Source organism: Ranitomeya imitator, chromosome 2 (genome assembly GCF_032444005.1).
Source record: "Ranitomeya imitator isolate aRanImi1 chromosome 2, aRanImi1.pri, whole genome shotgun sequence".
In the NCBI taxonomy this organism is placed as follows: Eukaryota; Metazoa; Chordata; class Amphibia; order Anura; family Dendrobatidae; genus Ranitomeya; species Ranitomeya imitator.
Window position 1 is genome coordinate 32,876,044 of NC_091283.1, and position 26,365 is coordinate 32,902,408.

At 44.0% G+C, this 26,365-nt stretch overlaps 3 protein-coding genes across 3 annotated transcripts; all 3 read left to right on the plus strand.

Moving 5' to 3' along the window:
* Nucleotides 1-314: 314 nt before the first annotated feature.
* On the plus strand, nucleotides 315-1,863 carry LOC138666190 (olfactory receptor 8D1-like). Its single transcript, XM_069754430.1, has 2 exons — nucleotides 315-1,225; nucleotides 1,746-1,863. The coding sequence occupies exons 1-2, from the start codon at nucleotides 315-317 to the stop codon at nucleotides 1,861-1,863; spliced, it is 1,029 nt and encodes a 342-aa protein (XP_069610531.1).
* Nucleotides 1,864-11,629: 9,766 nt separating this feature from the next.
* LOC138666191 (olfactory receptor 8D1-like) lies at nucleotides 11,630-12,604 on the plus strand. Its single transcript, XM_069754431.1, has one exon. The coding sequence runs from the start codon at nucleotides 11,630-11,632 to the stop codon at nucleotides 12,602-12,604; it is 975 nt and encodes a 324-aa protein (XP_069610532.1).
* Nucleotides 12,605-14,847: 2,243 nt separating this feature from the next.
* LOC138666193 (olfactory receptor 6C1-like) lies at nucleotides 14,848-15,822 on the plus strand. Its single transcript, XM_069754432.1, has one exon. The coding sequence runs from the start codon at nucleotides 14,848-14,850 to the stop codon at nucleotides 15,820-15,822; it is 975 nt and encodes a 324-aa protein (XP_069610533.1).
* The last annotated feature ends 10,543 nt before the right edge of the window (nucleotides 15,823-26,365 follow it).

The following is a 26,365-nucleotide window of genomic DNA, read 5'->3' on the forward strand; positions in this document are numbered from 1 at the left end:
AGGTCAGACCCCCAGTGATCAGTAAGTTATGCACTATTCTATAAACAGGATATAACTCCTCTTTACTTCCTTTGGAGTTAAGGAAACAGTGTAGAACAGTCTGCCCGACTGTTCCTGGATCTCTAAAGATCCACTACTGGCCACTAAAGATATTTCCAGCACAGCCATAAGTGGCTGTGATGGGAATAACCCTATATTGAAAGGCATTTTAGTAACATCATTAATGAAGGGTATTAAAATGCTATTAACTTTCCAATAAGAAGAATACAAAATATTGATTTTACCTCTCTTTCAGGTACTTGAGCTTGGCCGCAATGCAAACAAACGAGACTTCAGTCATATATTTCATCATTAAGGGCATATCGGAAGATCCACATTTGCAGCTCCCAATCTTCTTACTGGTTCTCCTGATTTATCTCACTACTGTATCTGGAAACTTGACCATTCTCATTGCTTGCAGAGACCCTCATCTCCACACTCCCATGTATTTCTTCCTGGGCAACTTGTCCATAGTAGATATCTGTTGCTCTACAGTTTCCTTGCATAAGATCCTTACAAACTTCATCGTTGGAGATAAAAGGGTTTCTTTCTTTGCTTGCATGGCTCAGATGTACATGTTTGGGTCATTAGGAGGTCTTGAGCTGGCAATATTGACTGCCATGAGTTATGACCGCTATGTGGCCATCTGCAAACCTTTACAATATCACTTGATTATGAACTCTAGGATGTGTGGAATTTTGGCTACCGTCTGTTGGATTTTGGGATTTTTGCAAGTTCTTCCTCCTGTTGGGACGGTCTACAGCTATTCTTGCTATTTCTCCATTGAGATCAATCACTTCTTCTGTGATATAATCCCTGTGATAAGAATTTCATGTGAAGACACCACATTTGTTGAAATGCTCTTCTTCATAGAAGGACTATTTCCCATAATCCTGACACCATTTCTCCTAACGTTTGTGTCTTACATATTTATCATACATGCCATACTAAGGATACGTACCAACTCTGGAAGATTGAAGGCCTTCTACACATGTTCCTCACACCTAACAGTGGTCATATTGCTGTACACAACACTTTTTGGACAATATCTGACTCCAAACCTAAGTAGCACTTTGGAGTCCAAGAAACTTTTTGCGCTGTTTAACACGGCTGCAGTTCCTCTACTAAATCCAGTAATCTACAGCCTAAAGAATAAAGATGTCAAAAGGGCTTTGAAAAAGATCCTAGGTCCTGGTGAACTAATTTGAAGATTATGATGGACAACTTCTCCAAGTGGAAAAATTATTTAAGTGGTTAATACACACATGCTAGCCACCTTAGGGAGAGACCCAAGTTGGGCTAAATGGGTAAACCTGCTATTCTTTGTATTATGCTGCTTGCAAGTACTTTCCGTTTCAGGAAAGCATCCACTTAAGTGGTTAATAAATTCAGAAAAATATGTTTCTAAATATGCTACATTGTGCATTGGAAATTAGGGTAGGATTCAAGAGCTCCATCCATTATCCTGAGGAGACAAGGTCTACAAAAATGTCCTCTTGGTAGGACCTATCATATAAAGCCACCAAAAGACCATTGGTTTCTCGCTTGGATAACATCTGATCACTGGTGTCAGTAATAGGGCATCTGATTGACAATTTATTTTACACAGTGTGTCATCAGAAAATTACCTATTTTGTACATCAGGTTATTTATGCATTCTTCAAATCTTTGGCAATGTTTTTTTCTCATCAAAAGAAATCTTACAATTTTTACATTGGCTGCAAAGACTTATTTAGACTATCTTCCTGTAGTTTCAGGAAATGCTCATGCAGATTCATAGGACTGAGCAGATTCAGACCATATCTATTTTATAGAAGCATTTGATCCAGTGTGTGCAAAGCTGTGTGCAGTTAAGGGGAACATTGTGAATGGTGCAGCCAGGATCATATTCCTCACCAACCGTTACACCGATGCCTCTACCTTGTGCCAGTCATTACACTGGTTACCCATCCACTCCAGAATCCAGTACAAACTTATTACCCTCATCCACAAAGCACTCTATGGTCAGCACCACCCTACATCTCCTCCCTGTTTGCAGCCTACCACCCTACCCTTGCCCTCCATTCTGTTAATGACCTGAGGTTAGCATCCTCAATAATCAGAACCTCCCACTCCCGTCTCCAAGACTTTTCACGTGCTGCGCCAATTTTTTGGAATGCACTACCTAGGTTAATAAGATTAATCCCCAATCCCCACATTTTTAAGCGTGCCGTAAAAATGCATTTGTTCAGACTGGCCTACCGCCTCAACGCATTAACCTAACTATCCCTGTGTGGCCCATTAAAAAAAAAACTTAAACCATAATCAGGATCCTCGCATCATGTTCTCATACACTTTATGCAGTTAATAGCCCTCTGTGTCTGTACTGCTACATACTTAGGCTGATAACTGGTTCATGCAGCTTTATATGAACACCCGAGCCTTACACTATGGCCGGTCCGAACAATGAAAGCAATTGTTACCATCCACCTCTCGTGTCTCCCCTTTTCCTCATAGATTGTAAGCTTGCGAGCAGGGCCCTCATTCCTCCTGGTATCTGTTTTGATCTACAGTGGGGCAAAAAAGTATTTAGTCAGTCAGCAATAGTGCAAGTTCCACCACTTAAAAAGATGAGAGGCGTCTGTAATTTACATCATAGGTAGACCTCAACTATGGGAGACAAACTGAGAAAAAAAAATCCAGAAAATCACATTGTCTGTTTTTTTAACATTTTATTTGCATATTATGGTGGAAAATAAGTATTTGGTCAGAAACAAAATTTCATCTCAATACTTTGTAATATATCCTTTGTTGGCAATGACAGAGGTCAAACATTTTCTGTAAGTCTTCACAAGGTTGCTACACACTGTTGTTGGTATGTTGGCTCATTCCTCCATGCAGATCTCCTCTAGAGCAGTGATGTTTTTGGCTTTTCGCTTGGCAACATGGACTTTCAACTCCCTCCAAAGGTTTTTTATAGGGTTGAGATCTGGAGACTGGCTAGGCCACTCCAGGACCTTGAAATGCTTCTTACGAAGCCACTCCTTCGTTGCCCTGGCGGTGTGCTTTGGATCATTGTCATGTTGAAAGACCCATCCACGTTTCATCTTCAATGCCCTTGCTGATGGAAGGAGGTTTGCACTCAAAATCTCACGATACATGGCCCCATTCATTCTTTCATGTACCTGGATCAGTCGTCCTGGCCCCTCTGCAGAGAAACAGTCCCAAAGCATGATGTTTCCACCACCATGCTTTACAGTAGGTATGGTGTATGATGGATGCAACTCAGTATTCTTTTTCCTCCAAACACGACAAGTTGTGTTTCTACCAAACAGTTCCAGTTTGGTTTCATCAGACCATAGGACATTCTCCCAAAACTCCTCTGGATCATCCAAATGCTCTCTAGCAAACTTCAGACGGGCCCGGACATGTACTGGCTTAAGCAGTGGGACACGTCTGGCACTGCAGGATCTGAGTCCATGGTGGCGTAGTGTGTTACTTATGGTAGGCCTTATTACATTGGTCCCAGCTCTCTGCAGTTCATTCACTAGGTCCCCCCGCGTGGTTCTGGGATTTTTGCTCACCGTTCTTGTGATCATTCTGACCCCACGGGGTGGGATTTTGCGTGGAGCCCCAGATCGAGGGAGATTATCAGTGGTCTTGTATGTCTTCCATTTTCTAATTATTGCTCCCACTGTTGATTTCTTCACTCCAAGCTGGTTGGCTATTGCAGATTCAGTCTTCCCAGCCTGGTGCAGGGCTACAATTTTGTTTCTGGTGTCCTTTGACAGCTCTTTGGTCTTCACCATAGTGGAGTTTGGAGTCAGACTGTTTGAGGGTGTGCACAGGTGTCTTTTTATACTGATAACAAGTTTAAACAGGTGCCATTACTACAGGTAATGAGTGGAGGAAAGAGGAGACTCTTAAAGAAGAAGTTACAGGTCTGTGAGAGCCAGAAATCTTGATTGTTTGTTTCTGACCAAATACTTATTTTCCACCATAATATGCAAAAAAAATGATAAAAAAAACAGACAATGTGATTTTCTGGATTTTTTTTTCTCAGTTTGTCTCCCATAGTTGAGGTCTACCTATGATGTAAATTACAGACACCTCTCATCTTTTTAAGTGGTGGAACTTGCACTATTGCTGACTGACTAAATACTTTTTTGCCCCACTGTATATTGTTATGCTGTAATGTCTATTGTCTGTACAAATCCCCTCTATAATTGTAAAGTGCTGCGGAATATGTTGGCGCTATATAAATAAAAATTATTATTATCATTAATGGTGGATTCTTTGTCATCAGTCATTGCACAAGAGGAGAAGGTCAGATGTGACATCACATATCACCTGTCATTGTAATCCTACCTATGATCGACAAAAACTGGTAAAAATTCTGCCGGAAAAGACAGGAAGTAGGAGTCTAAAAGGGCTCTGATGGCCTCGTAAATATTGTAAGATAAATAATTGTGTTTTTAATAATAATCATAATATGAAAAAATGGGGCAAAAAACCGACATGAAACAAAAATCTAGTTTAAACAATAGATCATTTTCTAATGACACATTCCCTTTAAGGCAGAACCCTTCAAACTAAAAGGATTGGTGCACAACTTGTTAATAGCCAAAGAAGTGGAAGGCTTCTCTCCTGCTTTCATTTAGTTGTGGGAGAGAGATTTGAGTCAATCTCTTGCCCCAGATACCTGGAGTAAAACCCTTATACTGACTCAAAACTCACATTTTCTTGTCGACTAAAGGTACCTTTACACTAAACGACTTACCAACGATCACGACCAGCGATACGACCTGGCCGTGATCGTTGGTAAGTCGTTGTGTGGTCGCTGGGGAGCTGTCACACAGACGTATCTCTCCAGCGACCAACGATCAGGGGAACGACTTCAGCATCGTTGAAACTGTCTTCAACGATGCCGAAGTCCCCCTGCAGCACCCGGGTAACCAGGGTAAACATCGGGTTACTAAGTGCAGGGCCGCGCTTAGTAACCCGATATTTACCCTGGTTGCCATTGTAAAAGTAAAAAAAAAAAAAAACAGTACATACTCACATTCTGATGTCTGTCACGTCCCCCGCCGGCGTCCACAGGGTTAAAACTGCTTTCGGCAAGAGCGCTACTAATGCACGCGGTGCTGCCGAGAGTTTCCCTGCACTGACTGTGTCAGCGCCGGCTGTAAAGCAGAGCACAGCGGTGACGTCACCGCTGTGCTCTGCTTTACGGCCGGCGCTGACACAGTGGACGCCGAGGGACGTGACAGACATCGGAATGTGAGTATGTAGTGTTTTTTTTTAACTTTTACAATGGTATCCAGGGTAAATATCGGGTTACTAAGCGCGGCCCTGCGCTTAGTAACCCGATATTTACCCTGGTTACAAGTGAACACATCGCTGGATCAGCGTCACACACGCCGATCCAGCGATGACAGCGGGTGATCAGTGACCAAAAAATGGTCCTGATCATTCCCCAACGACCAACGATCTCCCAGCAGGGGCCTGATCGTTGGTCACTGTCACACATAACGAGATTGTTAGCGGGATCGTTGCTATGTCACCAAAAGCGTGACGTTGCAATGATATCGTTAACGATATCGTTATGTGTGACGGTACCTTAAGAGGGATAGAACCCCTGACAAAGTACATAAAATGTACTCTAATTCATCTCCTCTATTTTGAAAATGCACTTCAACCATCAGTACAATGCTTCACACATGGTGGGAATTCCAACACGGCTCAACTACAGTATATGGCGTGATGTTTTCACCCACTACAGTACCTCAAGCGAAACAGATATTCACATGACACCATAGCTGGCTTTCTTATACATGTTTCTAAGCTCCATCTTAAAGCTAAAGAAAGGCTTTCTTAGATACTTTGTCATAGCTGCAATGCAAATCTTACCCAGGTTCTGGAAATCTATAACACTTCCCTATAAATTAATGTGGGTTGAAGCTCTTGATGCTATAAAATTCATGTAGGAGAAAAGACCTGATGATAACAATCTATCAACCTTTTTAACCAGTTAGCTTTCATGGACTCATTTAAGGGTTTCCTCTGCGATCAATACTTGGCTATCAGATGGTCCTGTCCCAATCTTGGTGAGCTTTACCTCTTCTTAAAATCTCCCTTTTTTTCGTCTTCAAATTTGTACGCTGAATAAATTGCTGCCAAAGGAATACACAAATTGACCTATATCAGGATATTTGTATTTAATATTTTGTGACAGTTTTATCATTTGGTCAATCACAGAGCTGTTTATATGGCTATGTTATTTTATTAGGTAGTTTTATAATGTTGCTATCTACGTTACTTATAGTTTTCAGGGCGAAAATTGTGAAACTGAAACATTTCATGGAAATAAAAACAACATGGGCTTTACCCAAGAAACATGATAATGATTACTGGGTTACTGATCTGGAAATAACATAACATGTGATATAATATGATATTCTTATTGATTAGACATTATGGCTCATTTTATTATTAGCAGTAGTAGTAGTAGTAGTAGCAGTTGGAGTAATAATAATTGTATTATTACTTATTTTAAAGTACTTTACTTCCATGACATTGAATATTTAAAAAAAGAGTGTAAACAAGGCTTATAGTGCATACATAAGTAGAACATAAGGTAAAAAAAAGAAGTAAAAACAAGCAAAAGGAACTAAATAAGGGACAGCCTGGTATGCAGGGAGAGAACATCCTGCCCGCGAGGGATTACAAATTACAAGAAGAGGAAAAGAAAGTAGTCAGAGACAGAGTGCACAGAATATGTTTATTTGGCAGTGCTGTGGTAATAAGGTTTCAGTAGGATTTAGCTTTTCTAAGGTAGGAGATAGTCTGAACAAATGGGCTAGAGAATCATAGAATTACAGAAGCCTTGAATATTGGAAGGGACCTCCACGGTCATCAGGTCCAACCCACTACTCAATGCAGGATTCACAAAATCATCTCAGACAGATGTCTGTCCGGCCTCTGAAGAGTCCCAAAAATTTACCCTCCAACTCACCTCTGGAACAGTGACTACCTAAAGGAACTACATATCCACGGCAGGTGGCCATGTATGCAATCCTGTAAACTGAAGTCTATGGGAATTACTCCAATTTAGAAGTACCGTATATACTCGAGTATAAGCCAAGAATTTCAGCCCATTTTTTTAGGATGAAATTGCCCCTCTCGGCTTATACTCGAGTCATACCCAGGGGTCGGCAGGGGAGGGAGAGCGACAGCTGTGTAATAATACTGACCTGCTCCTGGCGCGGTGTGCAGTCCCCTGGTTCTCCGGCGCCGGCAGCTTCTTCCTGTAGTGAGCGGTCACATGGTACAGCTCATTACAGTAATGAATATGGACTCCCATAGGGGTGGAGCCGCATATTCATTACTGTAATGAGCTGTACCGTGTGACCGCTCAATACAGGAAGAAGCTGCCGGCGCCGGGGAACAGACCTGCAGGGACCGCGCCAGGAGCAGGTGAGTATAACTCAGTGCGTGATATTCACCTGTTTCCCGTTCCACCAACGGCCGCCGCTGCGTCTTCCCTGTCCTCTGCAGTGACGCTCAGGTCAGAGGGCGCGGTGACGTGATTAGTGTGCGTGCCGCCCTCTGCCTGAACAGTCAGTGCAGAGGACATGGAAGACACAGCGGCGCCTACGGTGGAACGGGAAAGGTGACCATAGTGACCAAGTGCCAGGGGTGAGTATGTCTTTTTTTTTTTTTTTTATCGCAGCAACAGCATATGGGGCAAATGTCTACATGGAGCATCTTATGGGGCCATGTGCAGCATTATATGGGGCAAATATCTGTATGGGGCCATGTGCAGCATTATATGGGGCAAATATCTGTATGGGGCCATGTACAGCATTATATGGGGCAAATATCTGTATGGGGCCATGTGCAGCATTATATGGGGCAAATGTCTCTATGGAGCCATGTGCAGCATCATATGGGGCAAATATCTCTATGGAGCGTCTTATGGGGCCATAATCAGCATTTGTGGACATTAAATGGAGCAAATGTCTGTATGGAGCATCTTATGGGGTCATAATCAACATTTGTGCAGCATTATATGGGGCATATTTTAATATGGAGCATCTTATGGGGCCCATCATAAACTGTATGGAGCATTATATGGGGCTCCTGATTCAATATAGATATTCAAAAATACTTAACCTACTGATGTCTCAATTAATTTTACTTTTATTGGTATCTATTTTTACTTTTGACATTTACCAGAAGCTGCTGCATTTTCCACCCTAGGCTTTTACTCGAGTCATTAAGTTTTCCCAGTTTTTTGTGGCAAAATTAGGGGGGTCGGCTTATACTCAAGTATATATGATATATAGGATTCAGATTATGGCTGGTGAGAATAGACTAAATAAATGTGTGTGATTTCCAAAAATCTCCAGGGGTTTCCCAGGGTGTTTGTATACCGTAATTATAGGCTTCATGAATAAAGGTGATCTACACATAAAATTAGGCGGTTAATACATAATATCAAATAGCAAAATGAATAGCTGCATAATAAGTAATAGTCACTCTGTATCCACCCAACTTGGTCACAACCATACTCAGTTCTTTGTTCAAGAGTTCATGCAAAAACTAGCACACCACACTCATGAGGTTTATCAGTTCATTTCTTACTCTAACAAAGGTTATTCACAATGGAAATGCAGGTGTAAATCAAGTCTCCCTAGGTTTGTAATACACTGCTCGAAAAAATAAAGGGAACCCTAAAATCCATATCCTAGGTATCACTAAATAAAATATTCCAGTTACAAATCTTAATTCATTACATAGTGGTATGTGTTGAGAACAATAAAACATCAAAATGATCAATGTAAAATCAAAATTAATATCCCATGGAGGTCTGGATTTAGAATGATGCTCAAAATCAAAATGCAGGTTGATGCAACTTCAGTGGAAATGCCTCATGACAAGGAAATGATGCTCAGTAGTGTGTGTGGCCTCCATGTGCCTGTATGACCTCCCTACAATGCATGGACATGCTCCTGATAAAGTGGCAGATGTTTTCTTGAGGGATCTCCTCCCAGACCTGGATTGATGGATTATGTCCCTGATGTGCTCAATTTGATTCTGGTCTGGTCTGGGGAACGGGCGGGCCAGTCCATGGCATCCATGCCTTCATCATGCAGTAACTGCTGACACACTTCAGCCACATGAGGCCTAGCATTGCTGCGCATCAGAAGGAACCCAGGGCCCACTGCACCTGGATATGTCCTAACAATGGGTCTGAGAATCTCATCCCGGTACCTAATGACAGTCAGACTACCTGTTGTCTGTTCCATTTAGCATGTGTCATCTGAGACATCATGAGTGCAGGAAGAGCCGCCGCAGAATGTAGGACAATGCATAAGGAGACATTGTCTGTCTTTCCTGGCCCTCTACAATCTAGCAATTTAATGACCAGACAGTTGTCATTTAAGCTCATTTCAAAGAAAGAGAATCACAGAAAATTTTTGTATTAGGGTGAATCAGAATTTTCTGTAAAAATTTGAGGCAAATTTGATTCACTTTGAACCAATTTAGTCATCTCAAATTCCAACTGATTGGATACTTACAACTCTAGTCAAGCCAGATGGCATGGTGGCTCAGAAACCACAGACGGCATGGTGGCTCAGAAACCACAGATGGCATGGTGGCTCAGAAACCACAGACGGCATGGTGGCTCAGAAACCACAGACGGCATGGTGGCTCAGAAACCACAGACGGCATGGTGGCTCAGAAACCACAGACGGCATGGTGGCTCAGAAACCACAGACGGCATGGTGGCTCAGAAACCACAGACGGCATGGTGGCTCAGAAACCACAGACGGCATGGTGGCTCAGAAACCACAGACGGCATGGTGGCTCAGAAACCACAGATGGCATGGTGGCTCAGAAACCACAGACGGCATGGTGGCTCAGAAACCACAGACGGCATCGTGGCTCAGAAACCACAGACGGCTTAGTGGCTCAGAAACCACAGACGGCATCGTGGCTCAGAAACCACAGACGGCTTGGTGGCTCAGAAACCACAGACGGCATAGTGGCTTAGTTGTTAGCAGCGTTTCTTTGCAACAGTGGGATCCTTGAGTCATGGCTCACCAAGGACAACATCTGCAGGAGTTTCTATGTTCATCCAGTACTTGTGTGGTGTGAGGGGTTGACACGCTTAGCTGCTCCTCGAGGTAGACACAGGACCACATTTGGTTAAAGACTCTGGGTGGTTTATTGCATCATAAACCAGGAACCCAAACTGATAACAGAAAACATCCTGTCTGGCTCAAAAAAAAGTAAAACGTTTATACAGTCTTGCCCAGTACTTCTGGGACAACACTTATGGCAGCTCTCACAGGAGCTTAAGTATGGAGGCTTCCTTCCTCCTCACAACACAGACAGAGAAGAAAAACAACTAGTTGGACATTTAATTCCCTCCAGCCACACCCTAGGAGGAGGAGATATGTTGGGTAGACGTCCCGACCATGTCTGACCTACCCACCATGAAAGCCAGGCCCATATAGCTACTGGATTGCTCTCAGCACATATCATGCCGGAGAAAACACTTATGGCTTTCACATCACGCAGGAAAGCAATCTTTGCGACACATATCTCTCCTCATGCACGACACCAGTGTCCCTGTCACAGTGGGTTTACTCTGGTTTTCTCCGACCTGCCAAAGAAATAGTGATAGACCCATTGGGGACAGCAATGATGATGTCTGTAAAGTGCTGTGGAATTAACGGTGCTGTACAAGCAAGTAAAATAACTAAATAATAACCAGAGGTCAGGCCCCCTTTAAAACTTCAAAAGACGTACCCCTTTTATGTTTATGTAATTCAATATATGGGACAGTCTTATGAAAAATGGAACAGTTGGGAATCATGTGCTTATTTCGAGGGGTGGAAGGGAAGCTAAGATTTGGAATCTCGCAGAGGCTGCCGGCAGTCAGTATGCCGGTAACTCAACAGAATGTTGGATTCATTATCAGAAAATTAGATCTCTGAATCCTACAGGAAAATATATTGATCAGCACAAAATAATTGACCTATTCAAAATTAGAAAAATATATATTTTTTTACGACTTCAGTTGTAATTTACAGATGGTTTTCTTTGCTGCAATGTCACAGACCCAAGAGAATAGACACCTGAATGTTTATCATGGAAGACAAAAAAGTATCTAAGATTAATGTAACCGTTCCTTAATTGCCAATTAAGTGTAAGGTTAATTATGAGTAAATTCCAAGGGATTAATTATCATAAAATAAAGGCTATAAGTGTAGGCAGATATTTATAAGCATCTGGGTTATATGGTCAGCTACTACGGAAGAGGCTACAGGGGGCGCCGCAGAAGTCCAAATATCTCTATATCCAATAAAGGAAAAAAGCAGATTGGACCGATGTAAGTAGAGGTTATTGGTAAGTTTAGCAAAAATGGACGCTTACCGTAATATAATTACATAGGCAGAAAACGAACTAAATGAAAATGAAAGGTACTTTGGTAATATTATTAACAGAGGGTATTCTAATGTCATGATCTAATGCCAGTGTCCACGAATAAAAACACGAAATATTGATTCTTCAGATACTTGACGTGAGCTTGGCCACAATGCAAACAAACCAGACATCAGTCACATATTTCATCATTAAGGGCATATCGGATGACCCGCATTTGGAGCTTCTGATCTTCTTACTGGTTCTCCTGATTTATCTCATCACTATATCTGGGAACTTGACCATTCTCATTGCTTGCAGAGACCCTCATCTCCACACCCCCATGTATTTCTTCTTGGGCAACTTGTCCATAGTAGATATCGGTTGTTCTTCAGTTTCCTTGCATAAGATCCTTACAAATTTCATCGTTGGAGATAAAAGAGTTTCTTTCTTTGCTTGCATGGCTCAGATGTACATGTTTGGGTCCTTAGAAGGTCTTGAGCTGGCAGTCTTGACAGCCATGAGTTATGACCGCTATGTGGCCATCTGTAAACCTTTACAATATCACTTGATTATGAACTCTAGGACATGCGGAATTTTGGCTGCCGTCTGTTGGATTTTGGGATTTTTGCAAGTTCTTCCTCCTGTTGGGACGGTTTATAGTTTTTCTTGCTATTTCTCCATTGAGATCAATCACTTCTTCTGTGATATAATTCCTGTGATAAGAATTTCATGTGAAGACACCACATTTGTTGAAATGCTCTTTTTCATAGAAGGACTATTTCCCATAATCCTGACACCATTTCTCCTAACGTTTGTGTCCTACATATTTATCATACATGCCATACTAAGGATACGTACCAGCTCTGGAAGATTAAAGGCCTTCTACACATGTTCCTCACACCTTGCAGTGGTCATATTGCTGTACACAACACTTTTCGGACAATATCTGACACCAAACCTAAGTAGCACTTTGGAGTCCAAGAAAATTTTTGCTCTGTTTAACACGGCTGCAGTTCCTTTGCTAAATCCAATGATCTATAGCCTAAAGAATAAAGATGTGAAAAGGGCTTTGAAAAAGAGCCTTGGTCCTGGTGAACTCCTTTCAAGACTGAGATGGTCAACTCCTTCAACTAGAAAACTTCTTTAAGTGGGGTGCTAAAATTGGGGAAAATTTTTTTCTAAATATGTTATGTTGTGCATTGGAAATTAGGGTTGAGGATTCAAGACCTTCATCAGTTTGCCATAGTGAATAATAGCTACAATTAGGTCCTCTAAATTTAGGTGGACCTTTCATATCCAGCCACCAACAGCCCATAGATTTCTTCCACAGCTTACACCTGGAATGTTCGTATACGGTATTTATAGGTTTCATGAATATAAAAATGTTCTATCCATAAATTTAGGTGGTTCATAAAAAATAGCAAAATAATTCATAGCTGTATCATACGTAAAAGACACCTTCTGCGGCCATCCAGCTTAGTCACAACCCTCTTCAGGTCTGTGTGCTATTGTCAGGGCCGCCATCAGGGCATTACAGCAATGACTGGCGTATGGGGCCCGGTGAGCAGAGAGGGCCCGCATCGGGCCCCGTTTCATCTGCTCACCGGGCCCCCCGTGCAGGCGCTGCGGCACACTATTGACGCGCCCGCACGTCAAAGGTTAACAGCCGCCAGCCAGTCTGAGGCTGGCAGCTGAATAGGGCCGCAGTGCGCACTCGCCGGCGTCTGACGTCATTGTCAGCCGCCGGGCCCGGCGACTGCGTCTGTGTGGAGCCTGGAGGGATCTTCACCCGGCGCAGGAGCACGGCCAGGTAAGAACTCGTGGGTTTTTTTTTCTTTGAGATCGGCGATCCAGGGGAGCCCGGGGGGCAGAATGCTGGACACAGTGGGGCAGAAATGCTGGGCACACAGTGGGGCAGAATGCTGGGCACACAGTGGGGCAGAATGCTGGACACAGTGACAGGGGCAGACTGTGAGACCCAGGGGCAGAATGCTGGACATTGGGGCAGAATGCTGGACATTGGGGCAGAATGCGAGACACGGGGCAGAATGGAGATACGGGGCATGATTGGAGACACGGGGCAGGATGAAAGACATGGGGGCATGACTGGAGACAGATGGGGAGGATTGGAGACAGATGGGGCAGAATGGAGACACAGGGGGCATAATTGGAGACAAGTGGCAGAATTGCAGACACGGGCATGGTTGGAGACATAGGGTGCAGAATGGAGACATGGGGCATGATTGGAGACACTGGGGGCAGAATTGGAGACAGATCGTGCAGGATCATGGGGCAGGATGGATATGATGGAGACAGATGGGGCCGGATGGAGAGATCACATGGGGCGATCATATGGGGCAGGATGGGGAGGTCATATGGGGCAGAATGGATACTCATGAGGGCAGGATGGGAGAACATATGGCTGACGCCAGGAATGAGACACACGGTGGCCAGGATGGGGAATATTATTACCATAGGGGCTAATTTAGGGATATTATTACTGCAGTGATGTATTTATTTTATTTTTTGAGTATACTGTTTTAAATGAGGGGGCGGTCCTGTTACTGTGCAGAGTGACACTATGTTGCCTCTTTTTCTTCATGTGGTGTAATGTAGAAGTTGTGAAAAATTAAGTAATGTATTCTACAAGCGGCGCTCAAAATAACTGTGTTATTTCCTGCAGAGACGAGCTCTGGCTGGATGAAATGATGGCGGTCTGTGCTGGATGAAAGATAAAGGAATTCACCTAGAGACGTCACTGGTGAGTCAGTGTGTTACCTATACACTGACACTATACACTGTATACTATATACAGAGCTCCTGTGTATAATTTCACTAGTGATCACTGTATTATCTGTACACAGACACTGCATACTAAGTACAGATCTCCTGTGTATAATGGCACTTATGGTGATAGTATGGTGCTTTTTTTAAATTTCTGATCAGAATTGTAGTATTCGGTCACTTTGTGGTGGTAATATGTGGGCTGGTCATGGTGTTGTGGTATTTGTTCCTAGTATGTGATATTATTCGATCACTGTGGTGGTAATATGTGGTCTGGACATGGTGTTGTGGTATTTGTTCCTTGTATGTGATATTATTGGTCATTTTAAACATTGAAAAATAAATAAAATATACCTAAATTGTATTGCATATTTTAACAAAAAAGCAGATTGGACCGATGTAAGTAGAGGTTATTGGTAAGTTTAGCAAAAATGGACGCTTACCGTAATATAATTACATAGGCAGAAAACGAACTAAATGAAAATGAAAGGTACTTTGGTAATATTATTAACAGAGGGTATTCTAATGTCATGATCTAATGCCAGTGTCCACGAATAAAAACACGAAATATTGATTCTTCAGATACTTGACGTGAGCTTGGCCACAATGCAAACAAACCAGACATCAGTCACATATTTCATCATTAAGGGCATATCGGATGACCCGCATTTGGAGCTTCTGATCTTCTTACTGGTTCTCCTGATTTATCTCATCACTATATCTGGGAACTTGACCATTCTCATTGCTTGCAGAGACTCTCATCTCCACACCCCCATGTATTTCTTCTTGGGCAACTTGTCCATAGTAGATATCGGTTGTTCTTCAGTTTCCTTGCATAAGATCCTTACAAATTTCATCGTTGGAGATAAAAGAGTTTCTTTCTTTGCTTGCATGGCTCAGATGTACATGTTTGGGTCCTTAGAAGGTCTTGAGCTGGCAGTCTTGACAGCCATGAGTTATGACCGCTATGTGGCCATCTGTAAACCTTTACAATATCACTTGATTATGAACTCTAGGACATGCGGAATTTTGGCTGCCGTCTGTTGGATTTTGGGATTTTTGCAAGTTCTTCCTCCTGTTGGGACGGTTTATAGTTTTTCTTGCTATTTCTCCATTGAGATCAATCACTTCTTCTGTGATATAATTCCTGTGATAAGAATTTCATGTGAAGACACCACATTTGTTGAAATGCTCTTTTTCATAGAAGGACTATTTCCCATAATCCTGACACCATTTCTCCTAACGTTTGTGTCCTACATATTTATCATACATGCCATACTAAGGATACGTACCAGCTCTGGAAGATTAAAGGCCTTCTACACATGTTCCTCACACCTTGCAGTGGTCATATTGCTGTACACAACACTTTTCGGACAATATCTGACACCAAACCTAAGTAGCACTTTGGAGTCCAAGAAAATTTTTGCTCTGTTTAACACGGCTGCAGTTCCTTTGCTAAATCCAATGATCTATAGCCTAAAGAATAAAGATGTGAAAAGGGCTTTGAAAAAGAGCCTTGGTCCTGGTGAACTCCTTTCAAGACTGAGATGGTCAACTCCTTCAACTAGAAAACTTCTTTAAGTGGGGTGCTAAAATTGGGGAAAATTTTTTTCTAAATATGTTATGTTGTGCATTGGAAATTAGGGTTGAGGATTCAAGACCTTCATCAGTTTGCCATAGTGAATAATAGCTACAATTAGGTCCTCTAAATTTAGGTGGACCTTTCATATCCAGCCACCAACAGCCCATAGATTTCTTCCACAGCTTACACCTGGAATGTTCGTATACGGTATTTATAGGTTTCATGAATATAAAAATGTTCTATCCATAAATTTAGGTGGTTCATAAAAAATAGCAAAATAATTCATAGCTGTATCATACGTAAAAGACACCTTCTGCGGCCATCCAGCTTAGTCACAACCCTCTTCAGGTCTGTGTGCTATTGTCAGGGCCGCCATCAGGGCATTACAGCAATGACTGGCGTATGGGGCCCGGTGAGCAGAGAGGGCCCGCATCGGGCCCCGTTTCATCTGCTCACCGGGCCCCCCGTGCAGGCGCTGCGGCACACTATTGACGCGCCCGCACGTCAAAGGTTAACAGCCGCCAGCCAGTCTGAGGCTGGCAGCTGAATAGGGCCGCAGTGCGCACTCGCCGGCGTCTGACGTCATTGTCAGCCGCCGGGCCCGGCGACTGCGTCTGTGTGGAGCCTGGAGGGATCTTCACCCGGCGCAGGAGCACGGCCAGGTAAGAACTCGTGGGTTTTTTTTTCTTTGAGATCGGCGATCCAGGGGAGCCCGGGGGGCAGAATGCTGGACACAGTGGGGCAGAAATGCTGGGCACACAGTGGGGCAGAATGCTGGGCACACAGTGGGGCAGAATGCTGGACACAGTGACAGGGGCAGACTGTGAGACCCAGGGGCAGAATGCTGGACATTGGGGCAGAATGCTGGACATTGGGGCAGAATGCGAGACACGGGGCAGAATGGAGATACGGGGCATGATTGGAGACACGGGGCAGGATGAAAGACATGGGGGCATGACTGGAGACAGATGGGGAGGATTGGAGACAGATGGGGCAGAATGGAGACACAGGGGGCATAATTGGAGACAAGTGGCAGAATTGCAGACACGGGCATGGTTGGAGACATAGGGTGCAGAATGGAGACATGGGGCATGATTGGAGACACTGGGGGCAGAATTGGAGACAGATCGTGCAGGATCATGGGGCAGGATGGATATGATGGAGACAGATGGGGCCGGATGGAGAGATCACATGGGGCGATCATATGGGGCAGGATGGGGAGATCATATGGGGCAGAATGGATACTCATGAGGGCAGGATGGGAGAACATATGGCTGACGCCAGGAATGAGACACACGGTGGCCAGGATGGGGAATATTATTACCATAGGGGCTAATTTAGGGATATTATTACTGCAGTGATGTATTTATTTTATTTTTTGAGTATACTGTTTTAAATGAGGGGGCGGTCCTGTTACTGTGCAGAGTGACACTATGTTGCCTCTTTTTCTTCATGTGGTGTAATGTAGAAGTTGTGAAAAATTAAGTAATGTATTCTACAAGCGGCGCTCGAGATAACTGTGTTATTTCCTGCAGAGACGAGCTCTGGCTGGATGAAATGATGGCGGTCTGTGCTGGATGAAAGATAAAGGAATTCACCTAGAGACGTCACTGGTGAGTCAGTGTGTTACCTATACACTGACACTATACACTGTATACTATATACAGAGCTCCTGTGTATAATTTCACTAGTGATCACTGTATTATCTGTACACAGACACTGCATACTAAGTACAGATCTCCTGTGTATAATGGCACTTATGGTGATAGTATGGTGCTTTTTTTAAATTTCTGATCAGAATTGTAGTATTCGGTCACTTTGTGGTGGTAATATGTGGGCTGGTCATGGTGTTGTGGTATTTGTTCCTAGTATGTGATATTATTCGATCACTGTGGTGGTAATATGTGGTCTGGACATGGTGTTGTGGTATTTGTTCCTTGTATGTGATATTATTGGTCATTTTAAACATTGAAAAATAAATAAAATATACCTAAATTGTATTGCATATTTTAACAAATATTTAATAGGTTACAGTAGAGTAGGGCCCGGCCAAAAGTGTCTACCGTGTTATGGTAACGGCTTAAAAAATCTTTTGGCCAAAACAAAAGCTGCCGGTTATATGTGTGATCTGGTGATGGGAACTGTTAATGTGTGATAGGTGAGAAGTGGAGTTTTTCCAAGAGAGAGCGGTGGGACTGTGGACAGTTCGAGGGGTGGAGCGTGGAGGCGGGGCTGGGGTGGAGCCTGGGCGGAGTCTCAAGGGGTCCCTGAAAATTTTGCCAGTATGGGGCCCCGAAATTTCTAGTGGCAGCCCTGGCTATTGTTATTATGAGAACAAGTAGACAATAACCGAGATTTGGCAGAACTGAAGACATGAACCTTCTTACTTATCTTACTCTATCAGGGATAATTCACACAGGTGTAAATCGACAAGTCTACCTACCCTTGACATATATTTATATCAAATATTATTTCCCTTATCCTGATGCATTTTCTCCAAGAAAGATTAAGGGTTCATCGGGAGACAAAAAGTGGGGTCCAAAAGTAGTATGTCAGGAGTCTACACAATAACTCCTCAAGATGAGAAACAGGTGCCCAATAGGTTGCTCATAAGTTCATAAAGGCACAACTCCTCTGAGGATAGCATGCGTTTTAGTCAAAATACTTATGCCTAATATTATTATTATTTATTTATATAGCACCATTGATTCCATGGTGCTGTACATGAGAAGGGGTTACATACAAGTTACAGATATCACTTACAGTAAACAAACTAACAATGACAGACTGATACAGAGGGGCGAGGACCCTGCCCTTGCGGACTTACATTCTACAGGATTATGGGGAAGGAGACAGTAGCTTGAGGGTTGCAGGAGCTCCGGTGTTGGTGAGGCGGTAGCTTCGGTAGTGATGAGGAGGCAGCGGGGTCAGTGCAGGCTGTAGGCTTTCCTGAAGAGATTGGTTTTCAGGTTCCGTCTGAAGCATCCGAATGTGGTTGATAGTCGGACGTGTTGGGGCAAAGAATTCCAGAGGATGGGGGATATTCGAGAGAAGTCTTGGAGGCGGTTGGGTGAGGAGCGGATAAGTGTGGAGGAGAGAAGGGGGTCTTGGGAGGACCGGAGATCACGTGAGGGAAGATATCGGGAGATTAGTTCAGAGACATATGGAGGAGACAGGTTGTGGATGGCTTTGTAGGTCAGTATTAGTAATTTGAACTGGATACGCTGAGGGAATTGGAGCCAGTGAAGAGATTTGCAGAGGAGTAGCGAGGAGAGAGATGAATTAGTCTTGCAGCAGAGTTAAGGATGGACTGGAGAGGTAGTAGTCAAGGCGGGAGATGATGAGGGCAAGCACAAGTATTCTAGTAGATTGATGGTTGAGGAAAGGACGGATTCTGGAGATATTTTTGAGCTGGAAGCAACAGGAGGTGGAAAGAGCTTCGATGTGTGGTTTGAAGGACAGGGCAGATTCGAAGCGTACTTCCGGTACGGGGGAAAGCATGATGTCATTGATTGCGATAGATAGGTCAGGTAAGGAAGATCTATGGGATGGGGGAAAAATGATGAGTTCAGATTTGTCCACATTGAGTTTGAGGAAGCGAGAGGAGAAGAAGGAGGATATGGCTGATAGGCACTCTGGGATTCTGGACAGCAGAGCGGTGACGTCTGGGCCAGAGAGGTAAATCTGAGTGTCATCAGCATAAAGGTGGTACTGGAATCCATGGGACTTTATGAGTTGTCCCAAGCCAAGTGTATAGATTGAGAAGAGTAGGGGTCCTAGAACAGAGCCTTGGGGTACTCCAACAGAGATAGGGTGGGATGAGGAGGTAGTGTGGGAGTGGGAGACGCTGAATGTGCGGTTGGAAAGGTATGAGGAGATCCAGGATAGGGCAAAGTCTTTGATGCCAAAGGAGGAGAGGATCTGTAGGAGGCAGTGGTCAACTGTCAAAAGCAGAGGACAGGTCTAGAAGGAGGAGTACAGAGTATTGTCCATTAGCTTTTGCGGTAAGTAGGTCGTTAGTGATTTTGGTCAGGGCTGTCTCAGTTGAGTGATGGGGGCGGAAACCAGATTGTAGATTGTCAAAGAGCAAGTTAGATGAGAGGTGGGAGGAAAGTTCAGCGTGGACGTGCTGCTCCAGGAGTTTGGAAGCAAATGGGAGCAGTGATATTGGGCGATAGCTGAACATAGCAGTTGGATCGAGGGTTGGCTTTTTAAGGATATACGTGATTGTGGCATGTTTGAAAGCAGAAGGGAAGGTGCCAGAAGATAGTGATAGGTTGAAGTGGTGGGTTAGGGATGGGATGGGGTCGAGCGCACAGGTGGTGATGTACGATTTGGAGAGAAGACAATTAAGCTCCCATTCAGTGATGTTGGATAGGGAGGTTATGGGGTTTGGGCATTGGTCTGGTATACAAAGGGGTTGTGGTGGTTGAACAATGAAGACTTGCCTTGTCTGGTCGATCTTATTTTTAAAGTGTGTGGCAAAGTCCTCAGCAGAGATGAGTGAGGTTGGAGGGGGCAGTGGGGGGCGGAGGAGGGAGTTAAAGGTTTTGAATAACTGTTTGGGGTTGTAGGATAGGGAAGATACGAGGGTTGTAAAGTAGGCCTGTTTAGCAGAGGTGAGAGCAGATTTAAAAGTGAGTGTTGCCTGTTTGAATGCAGTGAGGTCGCCTTGCAAGTGTGTTTTCTTCCAACGCCGCTCCACAACCCAGGACAGTTGCCGTAGCTTTTTAGTGGTGTTATTGTGCCAAGGTTGTCTATTGATACGTCGCACTCTGCCATGGATGAGAGGGGCAACCGTGTCAATAGCTGATGCAAGAGTGGCATTGTAGAAAGCAGTGGCCCTGTCTGTGTCGTGGAGTGAGGATAAATATTGTGGGTGACGTCAACCACTAAGGTGGAAGACAATCATTCACTTCACCTTCACAAGACGACAGTGAGGGAATGACCCGCTTGTGTGAAGTTGTTGAACTTATGGTATAACAGGGGCGGTATCCACCAACCCCAACTGTATTTGTTGCTGACTGGTTGATGTATATGATTCAGCTGATGTCATCGCAGGGGCAGAAAGACCATATGTTGTACTAAACTGATTGTAAGAGGAGGAGATTCAGCTGCAATGAGTAGATGTAATAAAAAGGAGAAAGTTTAATGACGGTCTGATGCTCCGATATGGTAAAGTGATGTCTTATGTCAGCATAAACAATAGCAGATAATACGCATGATGCATCGCACATAGAGTAAAACATCTATAATAAAGAGGCTGCTATTGCCAACAAGAATGTAAAGTAAATATAAGTATTGAGCAATAGCAATTTATATCATGTAAAGTGAAAAACAAGGAATATAGGCACAGTTATCTTCTAAAAAATGTATAAAAAGGAGACATTATTCAGGTAAACAAAACTCCTAACTAGTGATGAGCGAATATATTCGTTACTCGAGATTTCTCTAGCACGCTCGGGGGTCCTCTGAGTATTTTTAGTGCTCGGAGTTTTAGTTTTTCTTGCCGCAGCTGAATGATTTACATCTGTTAGCCAGCATAAGTACATGTGGGGGTTGCCTGGTTGCTAGGGAACCCCCACATGTAATCAAGATGGCTAAGAGATGTAAATCATTCAGCTGCAGCAATAAAAACGAAATCTCCGAGCATTAAAAAATACTCGGAGGACCCCCGAGCGTGCTCGAGAAATCTCGAGTAACGAGTATATTCGCTCATCACTACCTCTAACGCGTTTCTGGAATTACTGTCACTCCTAACCATAGAGTATAGAAGGTATCACAGTAAAATATGTTTAAAGAAACACTTTTTAAAAGAAACATGAAACAATCACGTGGGGCAATACAACAAATAGAAAAAATAATGAATCAAAGATTTTATTACTTATATCGTATCTATTTGGCGAAAAAAAATATAAAAATGTATGTAGTTTTTTCCTTATTTTCACATGTGCAGCGATAAAAAAGAGCCATAAAAACACTTGTGACTGCTCGTACCCAACGCGTTTCGAACAGCAATTATCAATTCATATATTGGACTTGATTCAATAAATAACGAGTCTTTCCTATAATTTCTGTCTTTTGGTTGTTTGGTTTCCAGTCTAAGAATCCAGAATGTCTCTAAGGTGTTTTCTTTTTGACAATTTCCTCTTTTATTTGGGCTTTTAACCTTTCAAACACTGAAAATCAGACTAGCTGTACTGCCATCATGTTCATGTACAATGTGTTTTACCGCACTGGAGAATGTTCTATTTTTCTTACTATTGATGTTCTGGAGATGTTCTGCTATACTTCTTTTTCTTTTTTAAGCTTTATATTGGTTCATCCAACATTTTTCATATCGCAAATCTTACATTCGATGCAATAAATGACCGGATCAGGATCATGATTGATTGATAAAAACGGTCAAGCGATACTTTGTGTTAACACACATTACAATAGTCTTCATTTCCTTATGCTGCCGGCAAGTACTGACAGTCACCATATTGTTTTTATCTGAAAAAATCATGTATGTTTTACCCATCTCTCCTTCTTTGCTCTTATTGTGCCTTTTGCATGTCAGGCTAAGTTCACACTAGTCATTTTTGCTGCTTTTTTTTCTGCAGCAAACCCTGCACTCTTGGCAGAAAAGAAGCAGCGTCAAAAACGCATGTTTTGGAGCAGTTTTTGGTACGTTTTTCATGATCTCAAAGTTCAGCTTTGCTTCCACCACAGCAGTATGAACACAGGTCACCAAGACATATGTTCATTAAAAAATACACCTACAAATGTAACAGCTGTGGGAGGTGAACTGGTCGGGAATAATTTACCTAAGACACTGGGTTTGTAGGAAAACTGTTTAACTTTCACACTTTGGTCTGCCATTGAGTTGCTCGATCTCACACCTTGGTCAGCCACAGGCATTGTTCAGTCTCACACCTTTGTTGGCCAACATTTACTTTGTGTATGCATCACTAATGTACAATAACAAATTGTATTGTGGTACCATGTTAGCCAGAAAAATCGATGTGAATACTTTTCTGCCCAATGATGACATAAGTATTCTAGGAGTGATACCTTTATTGGCTAACCAGAAAATAATAAGTTTGCAAGCTTCCAGAGCACAGTGGCTCCTTCTTCCGGCGGATTACAACAAAAAAAAAAACACAGTCTTACGAAAAATGGAACTGTTGGGAATTATGTGCTTATTTCGAGGGGTGGAAGGGAAGCTAAGAGTTAGAACCTCGCAGAGGCTGCCGGCAGTCAGTATGCCGGTAACTCAATAAAATTTGGGATTCATTATCAGAAAAACAGCTCGGAATCCTACAAGAATATACACTGCTCAAAAAAAAATAAAGGGAACACTTAAACAACAGAATATAACTCCAAGTAAATCAAACTTCTGTGAAATCAAACTGTCCACTTAGGAAGCAACACTGACTGACAATCAATTTCACATGCTGTCGGGGGGACGAAGCTTCTGAGTGGGCCCTAACAAGGTAACCTTGATTACAACTAGTTGACACACACCATAATAGTGGAGGAGAAACTCAGCAGATGACAGCGATGTTATTGAAGATAATCTCTATATAAAGACCAATATTGATATTACCGCCATATGGTCAGTGGTAGATACCAGCCCTACAGAACATATAAGAGATCACAGCACAGTTACAGATAATGTCTTACCGCTGACATCCTTTCTGATGAAATCGTTCACTTTTCCCGTCTTTTCCATCTGGCCCAGACCGACATGACAACTTCTTCCAGCAACGACTCGTCTGCAGAGAATACAACAAAGACACATTTCACTTCTCACATTCCAGCCCCAACACCATCTATTCCCAACCTGCACAAACTCCTCATCCTACTAATACCCCAATACTGAGCCGCTGCTGCCGTATGTGTCTCTATTACTGCCCGATACCCCAATACTGAGCCTCTGCTGCCATATGTGTCCCTATTACTGCCCCGATACCCCAATACTGAGCCACTGCTGCCGTATGTGTCCCTATTACTGCCCGATACCCTAATACTGAGCCGCTGCTGCCGTATGTGACCCTATTACTGCCCGATACCCTAATACTGAGCCGCTGCTGCCGTATGTGTCCCTATTACTGCCCCTGATACCCCAATACTGAGCTGCTGCTGCCGTATGTGTCCCTATTACTGTACCTGATACCCTAATACTGAGCCTCTGCTGCCATATTTGTCCCTATTACTGCCCCGATACCCCAATATTGAGCCGCTGCTGCCGTATGTGTCCCTATTACTGCACCTGATACCCCAATACTGAGCCTCTGCTGCTGTATGTGTCCCTATTACTTCACCTGATACCCCAATACTGAGCCGCTGCTGCCGTATGTGTCCCTATTACTGCACCTGATACCCCAATACTGAGCCGCTGCTGCCGTATGTGTCCCTATTACTGCACCTGATACCCCAATACTGAGCCGCTGCTGCCGTATGTGTCCCTATTACTTCACCTGATACCCCAATACTGAGCCGCTGCTGCCGTATGTGTCCCTATTACTGCACCTGATACCCCAATACTGAGCCGCTGCTGCCGTATGTGTCCCTATTACTTCACCTGATACCCCAATACTGAGCCGCTGCTGCCATATGTGTCCCTATTACTTCACCTGATACCCCAATACTGAGCCACTGCTGCCGTATGTGTCCCTATTACTGCCCCTGATAACCCAATACTGATCCGCTGCTGCCATATGTGTCCCTATTACTGCACCTGATACCCCAATACTGAGCCTCTGCTGCCGTATGTGTCCCTATTACTGCACCTGATACCCCAATACTGAGCCTCTGCTGCCGTATGTGTCCCTATTACTTCACCTGATACCCCAATACTGAGCCACTGCTGCCGTATGTGTCCCTATTACTGCCCCTGATAACCCAATACTGATCCGCTGCTGCCATATGTGTCCCTATTACTGCACCTGATACCCCAATACTGAGCCTCTGCTGCCGTATGTGTCCCTATTACTGCACCTGATACCCCAATACTGAGCCTCTGCTGCCGTATGTGTCCCTATTACTACACCTGATACCCCAATACTGAGCCACTGCTGCCGTATGTGTCCCTATTACTACACCTGATACCCCAATACTGAGCCGCTGCTGCCGTATGTGTCCCTATTACTGCACCTGATACCCCAATACTGAGCCACTGCTGCCGTATCTGTCCCTACTACTGCACCTGATACCCCAATACTGAGCCTCTGCTGCTGTATGTGTCCCTATTACTTCACCTGATACCCCAATACTGAGCCTCTGCTGCCGTATGTGACCCTATTACTGCACCTGATACCCCAATACTGAGCCGCTGCTGCCGTATGTGTCCCTATTACTGCACCTGATACCCCAATACTGAGCCTCTGCTGCTGTATGTGTCCCTATTACTTCACCTGATACCCCAATACTGAGCCGCTGCTGCCATATGTGTCCCTATTACTTCACCTGATACCCCAATACTGAGCCACTGCTGCCGTATGTGTCCCTATTACTGCAACTGATATCCCCAATACTGAGCCGCTGCTGCCGTATGTGTCCCTATTACTGCACCTGATACCCCAATACTGAGCCGCTGCTGCCGTATGTGTCCCTATTACTGCCCCTGATACCCCAATACTGAGCCGCTGCTGCCGTATGTGTCCCTATTACTGCCCCTGATACCCCAATACTGAGCCTCTGCTGCCGTATGTGTCCCTATTGCTGCCCCTGATACCCCAATACTGAGCCGCTGCTGCTATATGTGTCCCTATTACTGCACCTGATACCCCAATACTGAGCCGCTGCTGCCGTATGTGTCCCTATTACTACACCTGATACCCCAATACTGAGCCGCTGCTGCCGTATGTGTCCCTATTACTACACCTGATACCCCAATACTGAGCCGCTGCTGCCGTATGTGTCCCTATTACTACACCTGATACCCCAATACTGAGCCACTGCTGCCGTATCTGTCCCTATTACTGCCCCTGATACCCCAATACTGAGCCGCTGCTGCTGTATGTGTCCCTATTTCTGCACCCGATACCCCAATACTGAGCCACTGCTGCCGTATCTGTCCCTATTACTGCCCCTGATACCCCAATACTGAGCCGCTGCTGCTGTATGTGTCCCTATTTCTGCACCCGATACCCCAATACTGAGCCGCTGCTGCCGTATGTGTCCCTACCCTATTACTGCACCTGATACCCCAATACTGAGCCGCTGCTGCCGTATGTGTCCCTATTACTGCACCCGATACCCCAATACTGAGCCGCTGCTGCCGTATTTGACCCTATAACTGCACCTGATACCCCAATACTGAGCCGCTGCTGCCATATGTGTCCCTACCCTATTACTGCACCTGATACCCCAATACTGAGCCGCTGCTGCCGTATGTGTCCCTATTACTGCCCCTGATACCCCAATACTGAGCCGCTGCTGCCGTATGTGACCCTATTACTGCCCCTGATACCCCAATACTGAGCCGCTGCTGCCGTATGTATCCCTATTACTGCCCCTGATACCCCAATACTGAGCCACTGCTGCTGTATGTGT